We start from the raw sequence: 8289 nt of genomic DNA, 5'->3' as shown, positions 1-8289 counted from the left end.
CTCTCACTTTCCTATGGAGGCAAGCAACACTGATATGAGAAACAACAGTAAAAAAAGAAATGCCAGAGCATTAGAGCCTAAAAAGGAGCCATGGGCAAAATCTCATGTGGGTAGAGAACACATCTCACACACTACTAGGTCTGGAGAGTTAGTCAGCATTATCCATAGCACAGGGATGGAGGTAGCCTGTCATCAGGCAGCAGGTTTAAAGCATACAAAAAGAAAGAGTTTTGCACAAGACACCGTGAAATTACATCATCAAAGCTGAAAGTTAAATGAGTGCAAAAGAGGATAAGATGAATTCATAGAGAACAGAGTCAGAGTTATCAGATCTTGAAGCAATCATTGGATTGCAAATTTCCTAAGCCCCTGATGCGTAGAAGAAAAGGGTTATGCTGTTTCCCTAACTATCCCTCTAAATCCTCACCCACCACACAGCTGGAGATGAGAGCCAATGCACTGCCTGTTTGATCTGACCTAGCAGGGCCTTTACACATTCTAGGAAAATGACAATAATAAATTTGGACATGTTTGAAAACACCGATGAAAGCAGAAACAAACAGTAGAAGATGTTAGAAACTGTGAAGGAAGTAAATAAAACCTTCCTTTGGAAAATACGGCTAATACATCTGGGATGGATCATACACTCCCCCATCCCCCACCCAGATGTTCAAAAATGGAGAGACCTTGAGGCAGTGGGAGAAAGAAGGGGAGAAGGAATGGTCTGTGCCACTGTGGTGAGAGTGAGAGGAATGTGAATGCAAGCCCTGTCTCCCCACCGTTGCATTGCTGATGGGCACAGGCAGCAAGGAGCTGATTCTGCTGGAACTGACCATGGAAAGACTGCATCTGATGGGTTCACTTTAGTTCTGGCCATATTGTTAACAGAGGAAGATTGGAAAATTTGAGGAAAGTTCAAGCTAATAGCCATAAGAATGAGCAAACTGTGGGGAGTTCATGCTGAAAGAAAAATAACAACTGTGACAAGCATTGTTTGCCTTGGCAGAGCTATGGCTGTCACATGGAGACGTGCAGACCTGTGAGCAGGGGGCACAGGCCCACTGTCCTTCACCTGTTAGGGGGGCTGGGAAGGTGGGCTGCAGTGCCAGCATGATGCCAGAGGGGCTGCCTGGGGGAGGGAGAGGGAAAATGAGAACAGAGGACTGCTTCTGTCCACAGCTTGGGAGAACAAACTGCTTTGGAGGTCAGGATGAAGCTAAGGCAAAGAAAGATGTGGTTTGGGCACTAGCAGCCTTCCCAGGAGTGAGGCAACCTGTGTGAGGTGCCCAGAGCCTGGGAAAGACCACAGTGCATTTCTCTACCAGAAGGGGATGCTACCCATCCACTGGGATCTTCAGAGCTGACCTAGGAGAGCGTGAGGGAACTGGCAAGAGAGGAAATCACATCTCAGGACTTTTCCATGTTTAGTGCCAGAAGCTCCATTCCACTACTGGCAAACTCCCATCTTCTGGAAAACAGCATGAAAACTTCTGGCGTCAGTTCAGAAGTCTTTATTATGATAAGCATACAGAGGCTTGTGTGTGCATCAAAACAAAGATCCATTTCTTCAGGGTTGGGCCACGGAAAGAAAACACATGGCCTGGGTGGCAGGGGCTGCTGTCCTCAGTGTGCTCTCCCCAGTCCCTCCTGAACAGGCTGTTGAGCCTGTGACAAAGCTGGCAGCCCTGCAGAGCCTGCACATCCTGCCTGGCACAGAGCATGGGAAGAATTGGGGTGGAGAATGAAGGGGCACACATCCGGCCCAGAACTGCTCTGGGAGAAACTGGAAAGCCCTGGCCAGTGCCAACACTTCAAATCAGCCTTCCAGTGCAGAGTGATGGCCCCACTTCTGAGAGCTTTCTTCCAAGTGGAGGCCCCATTGTGCTTTGCTGTAGGGCGGGAGAAATCTGCTGTGGCCTGTGCACAGAGGAGACGCAGCTTTATCTCAGGTACTTGGAGCCTGTGGTGGGGAGCAGTTTTCCTGCAAGAGGTGAGGGTGCTGCTGGTACCCAGGCTCTCTTCTGACAGGTTCCAATAGCTTTGTCTCACATTTGACACTAGGCTGAATATAGCAGAGCTCACAGAGGTTGTCAGTCCCAGCGAGACCAGGCTGCTCTTGCACCCTGCAAAGCTATCAACTCCCTCTGCAAGGAACCTCCCCAAAAATGGACCAGTGAACATTTGAACCCAAACCAGAGATGCTCATCCCACCTTGCTGCAGCACATCTGAGCTTCCTGGGAGCCCAGGAGAGCTCTCTCTTCAGGAGAGACCAAGGTCTGGAGTCTTGGCAGCTCAGCAGAGCTGAATAGTGAGTAAATATGTGATGGACAGAACATGTAATGTTAAAAAATGCTTTACCCAGGAAAAGCAAAATGGTAAAGCAGGAAGTGTCTAGAAATTAAAGCCAGAAGATATCAAATTAGAAATAAGGCACAGATAATCAATGAGGCAGATCAACTGTATTAACAAGAGAAATGATACATCATTACTGGCATATTTGGAAACTTCCTCCACTATCATTAATGGTCTTCATGTACATGTTGGGTGGCTCTGGAACACACATTCAAGTTGAATACAGCTGGATCAGATGCAACACAGAAGCAAAGAAATGAATGTTCATGTACTTGAGCTCTTTGACCAAGGATTTTGAGTAACCTCCATGAATAAAGTCCTGCAATAACAGGAGAAATGTAGAGAAAACAATCATAGGCTGTTCTGTGAATGTTCACCACCAGGCAGTGACGTGCAATGGTCTTGCCCTGACAGGATGCCTTCAGTCAATCAATTCCTGGAGCCTCAGGCTGCTCAACTGGCATGTTGTCACCTTAGAAGTTCTTATCCTGGAGAGATTGATTTATGAATGGGGTCTAAAAGTCATAAGGTTTAAAAATATTGTAACATATTTTGCATTTATCTTAGTTTGGGCCCTTTTGGTTGCACTCAGGTCATATTTAAAGCTTAAAAACCCCCAAAACACAAACCAAAAAGTGAGATAATTAAGACAGCAGGAGCAAGTGAAGATGTCAGCTGCTCACCTGGCTCCAGAATCAGGAGTATTAAAATCTATGAAACTTGCAATAAAGATACAAAACATTGTAAAAGCTCTTCTCCCAGATATTTGACATTTTCCTTTGACATAAATCCTTAGCAGGGACAAGAAGAGCAGACTGGAACAAGCTTTCTTTCCACACCAACTTTCACATGAAGTTTTTGCATCAATTTCTGACATGTCCTAATGGATTTGCCAGTTCTCATCATGGACACAGCCGAGCAGCTGCCAGACCTCCAAGGAGGTCTCAGGAGAGGAAGTGCCACTCTGCAGGTTTCCATGGTGTTCACAGGAAGGATGGATGCACCAGCTCACCTGGGGAGCTTCTCCAGGGCTCTGCTCTGCTACGAGGGAGCAGAGTATGCAAGGAAGGTGGCATGTGGTGGGCTGTGCTGCAGATGAGGCTGTCTGGGCAGCAGAAGCAGCTCTGATCACACATTTCTCCTGCATGCCTTCCAGCCAAAACCTGCTGCTCATCTCTCATCTACCTATCTTTGCTGCAAACAACAGAAGGAAGGCTGCATCCCTAGCTGAATCCTGACATTGCAGTGTATTTGCAGATAAACAAAAACTGGTCAGTGGACTCACGGCTGGTGAGAGGTCATTTGCAGATTGAACTGGATAATCTGCTTGGGGCAATATTCTTTGAATAACATGTGTTTCAGTGGAGCCACACAGAAGAAAAAATGGCTCATATTGAGAGACAGTGATGTAGGATGTGAGACAGAGGCTGTTCTGAAATACCATGACTGGGAAAAAAGACCAAGCTGCAACAGTCCAGCTGGACTCAAAAGCCTAAAAACTTTCTGTTAAGTGAACAGACCTGGACAGAGATATATGAATGGGTAACACAAAGCATAGATCAAAACCAGATATATACACACACACTATTAGTGACCCAACTACCTGCTGAAAACTTTGGTGTCCAAGTTTCAGAAAGATGTAAAACTTTTAAAAGAAGTAGAGTCGAGAGCTGCAAGTGAGGTCAGCAGAGACCGCTTTACAGATTGAAAACCAATCTATTTAATATGATATAATGACAACTTGCAAGCACCACCGAGGAAAAAGGGATTTTAATAGCAGAGTTACTCAGTCTTTTGGAAATGGGTAGAACAAGATCCAACAGAAGCTGAAGCTACCTAATTCAGAGCAAAAATAAGACATAGGTTTTGGAAGAACAATGATCTGCCTGAAGATCTGAGGACAGTGTAGATTTTTCCCTTACCTTTAGATCCTTCAATATATTAGGGCTTCTACTTCCAGGCATGAAGTAGAAATAACTGGGTGACATTTCCCAGCCTGGACTATGCAGAGGGACAGACTGGGAGAGCTCTGTGTCTGCTTGCCTAAAGGAGAAGGCATCGTTGGGACTGCACATCCTGACCCCCTCCACACTGCCTACACCTCTGCCTGGGGACAGAGATGTGTCTTTGCTATGCCTTCCTCTCTACAATATCTGCTTTCTTTTTGCCTCCACATTTACAGGTCATTAGGAGAAGAGATTTCTGAGATTTTGTGGGAGGTAGACAGGCACCAGTGGTTTCTGAGTGTTTTTACAAAAATGGATTTCTGACTTACCTCTCTTTTTTTTGGACCAAGAAATGGAAAAATGGAAGAAAGTGATTCATAAACTCAATCAGTGGCATTGTCCTAGTTGTGTGGGCTGCCGTATGTGCACTCACAAGCCCTGGGTCTTGTGGCCATAGGATAAACCTGTGTTATGAGGAAAGGAAAAGCAAATCTTCACTAATTTTGCTGGTGGAAAGAGTGGTTCAATCTGTGCATATCATGCTGGTTAACCGCTGCCAGCTACCTACAGGAACATTAACTAATAAACACTTTCCCTAGATTGGAGGCTGCTGTGTTATCAGCACGGTGACCCTGGACTCCTTTCGTGGGTTATACCTGAGGGCACACCGGTCACACCAGCGTCCCTGCAGGCACAGACAATCACTACTGGCCAAGGAACCCAGGCCAATACAAGCTCTTCCTACAAAGAGCAGCAATGCCTGGTTGGGAACTTGTGTCTTGATGTACCTTAGGGACACAGGAATGGCTCAGTGCCACAGTGAGCCAGCTTTGGTCCAGCAACAACATCAGGAAGACGTGGGAAAAAGGCATTTTGCCACCTGCAAAAGGAGCTGACAGCCGACAGAGCTCAGCTAAGGGCTGATGACCACAAGCATGCTCAGTTTCTTCATCCTCATCCCTTCTTTTCCCAGAGTGGCATTTGGGAGCCTGACCCACCTTCAGGGCCCGACTGGGTGCAAGAGCTGTACCCAGCTGTAGGGCTGCTAGAGCTCAGGGTGCAGGGAGGTGAGCAGAGGCGTGCTGGTGCAGAAAGGGCTCTTGGGAACAGCTTCAGCAGAGAAGGAGCAGGATCACCCTGTATGTGACAGCTCCCAAGAGCTCAGTGGGATATGTGACCCTGAGATAACCCTTGCAGGAGAACTGGCTCCCAAAGATTGCTGCCACTTTTCTCTTTATAATGCTGTACACAAGGCAGAAACCAACAAGCAGCAAAGTTTCCTTGAATGAAAGTACGACCCATTCAAGGAGGGGACACGAGCTTGTCTGTCCTTGGCAGAGAAGGTGGCGAGCCTGATGTCCCAACATCTGTCAGTGCAAGTGTGATTCAGAAGAAATAAATGCCCTTGTTGTACAGTCAGAAGCTTCAGTGAGAGGGATCTGCAGTACAGCCTGCTCTGCTGGGGTCTCCTAGCCCTGAGCAGCCAGGATGACATGGCTCCTCTCGCCTTCAGGTTCTTCCTAAACAATCCCCTTCTGCAGGCACTTGGGCTTGTGGAAGAGAAGCCAGGCAAACAGCAGCACAGACACCAGCACAAGGGAGCACAGCACCATCAGCCCCACGTAGCTGCCGTGGGAGAGAGGGGGCCCGGCTGGCTCCTCTGCAGGGATCATGTTGGTCAGGTTCAGCATGTAGCCCAGGGTCCAACCTGCATCACTGCTGCCAATCTGAAACAGAAGAGCAGAATCAGTGCTGGGAGGCTGCCTAGGGCATTGCCTGAGCGGTGGCACCTCTTGGGCTCAAGGGCCAGGCTGTGTGGCAGAGGCTGCAGAGAACTGCTGGGATAGAGCCCTCCCCACCACGAAACACACCTTTCCAAGGAAGTGGATCATTTGCCAGTTTTCTTCAGTGAACTCATAGCCATTTTCCAGGAGAGAGAGGATATAGGCTCCAGAGAAGCAATATTCACTCAGGTACTTTTCTTTGATGTGGTGATATGCTGTCTTCACCTAGGCAAGGAGGCAATCACCAGACTGTTAAACACACCCTCCCATTGCTCCAGCTTTGCAGTGCATCCACTGCAGGTGCTGGAGGGATCTTCCCCATCTTGCTCTGGAAATTAATCCCAGCCATTTATCCCAGAGAAAAGTATCAGCAGCCCCAGTCTACTGCAACAAGCACGGCTCACCTCTTGCCAAGGCCGGGCACAGAAGCTCTTAATGGTGCTGGTCACTTTGTTCAGAGCAAGGGGGTTTGGTTCACTGGTCAGGTTCAAAAAGTTCATCACAAAATAGAAAGCAGAAAAAGCCTGAAGGAGAAAGATTATTTTAATCTGACTAAGCCAAAAATCCCACAAAAGAAAATTACTTTCTTTATAGATAGAGAAATATAAGAAGCAACATCGTACACACAAGAGCAGGAACATTTTCAAGAGTGGTGTCATTTTGAGGGATACGGCTCAGAGCTGCTGAGAGATGGAAGTAGGAATTATGATATCCTGAAGAACTTCTGTGAGCTCTCTCCTTTATTTGTGCCAGTAGCACACAGTGAATGCTGATTGCCATCACAACCATGATCCCATTTTGGCAACTGAGTGAGATGAGTGCACAACGAATATCACCACAAAGAGCAGAGGTGATGGTCTGAAAGGATTGTACAGAGCCCCATCATATAATCCAAGGTCCATCTCTGACCATGGCCAGTAGCTGATAGGTAGGAGGCAGCTTAGGAACAGGGCAAGATTGTATTAGCAGTTCCCTGGAAAGCCTCATGATCACTGAGCAGCTCTTTGCAGCTCTAGGACTGATGGTCAGCATGGTGTCACACATAATGTGTGTTCAGAGTGTGCACTGTCTCCTTATCATGTCTGGGAAGCAGATAGGTGAGCTGACTGCTTTCAGTAGCACTCAGACACTGCTGGGTGAATTTCAGGTCTGGTGGCACCACTGACCTCAGGAGACAGGGTTTGCAGGAGCAGTGTTCCTGCCTCTAGCAGGCTCTCCTGCCTCTGGTGCTGGACAGCTTAAAAAGTGAGTAAACACAGCAGCCCAAGGAGATGGGTTAGAATGGGAGCAGTGCAGTACTACTAGGCCAGCATTTACTGGGGTAGCTCTTAACATGTCTGTCCTCACAGCAGGACTCCTTTCATAGTTACATGTCCAAAAAGCCATCTTGTAAATGATTTCCTGCCTCATGAAGAATGTGCTCTAGCATTACTCTGAATTTCTGCTCTTCTGACATTCTGGATCACAGAGAGTTGAAGAATGAGTGAAGACTCACCCCAAAATCCCCTTGTAATGGAGGTAGGTATATCCCATTGAAGGAGCAACTGGAGTAAGGACAATTGCTTTTGTCGAAGAGTTTCTGGATGTTTTCTCGGCACTTTTGATAGTCTCCCTCTCCCTTTATGTACAGCTGGCTGAAAGGTAATAGCTTCTTCTTGTTTGATGTGCAAGGGTTTTTGAAGAAGTCACTAATATTTATAGTCCTCTCATAACCCTTGTGAAAGCATGGGTCGGGTAGGCTGCTGTTGTCCACGATCTGAAAGTAAAAATCAATCCAAACTGTTATACTTTGCTCAAGAATAACACCCTGGGAAAGAGCCACAAGGAAGGGTGACACTTGTCACAGTACATCACATCCAGCTGCACACATCAGGTCAAAGGGATTAGGATGGATTAAGGCAATGGCTGTACAGGGGAAGATGTGGGTACTGCCACAGCCTCCCTGTAGGACCCGGGCAAATTATTTTAAGTCACAGTTTGTGAAGCTGTGCTGTTGATTTGGGTTTCTCAGAGAGATAAATGTCACCTCCCCTGAATACTTCAGTTAAATGCAGTTCTCTGGCTACCCCATGCTCAAGAATCAAGGCATCTTAAATTGGTAGTACTTTTGAAAGTATTGACTGTCATCTCTTTGGGCACCTCATGCCCAGTCTGTATGGAGGACAATGACCTTTCCCTAATCCAGACTAAGAGGTGAGCTGGGATA

The 8289-nt window shown here is 47.1% G+C and overlaps 1 protein-coding gene across 1 annotated transcript in view; it reads right to left on the bottom strand.

The window, feature by feature from the left end:
• Nucleotides 1–1551: 1551 nt before the first annotated feature.
• Nucleotides 1552–8289, bottom strand: part of ENTPD1 (ectonucleoside triphosphate diphosphohydrolase 1) — a 31371-nt gene continuing 24633 nt past the window's right edge. Inside the window, exons 7-10 of the mRNA XM_084210707.1 lie at nt 7579–7839; nt 6488–6607; nt 6171–6308; nt 1552–6026 (exon numbers count right to left, since the gene is read on the bottom strand). Of these exons, the coding sequence (XP_084066833.1) occupies nt 5820–6026; nt 6171–6308; nt 6488–6607; nt 7579–7839 (726 nt within the window). The 3' untranslated portion in view covers nt 1552–5819. The remainder of the gene's footprint in view (nt 6027–6170; nt 6309–6487; nt 6608–7578; nt 7840–8289) is intronic.

The sequence above is a fragment of the Fringilla coelebs genome, assembly GCF_963513975.1.
Source record: "Fringilla coelebs genome assembly, chromosome: 8".
Lineage (NCBI taxonomy): Eukaryota > Metazoa > Chordata > Aves > Passeriformes > Fringillidae > Fringilla > Fringilla coelebs.
Note: the sequence above shows the minus strand (reverse complement) of the source record. Positions and strands in the feature narration are given on the sequence as shown.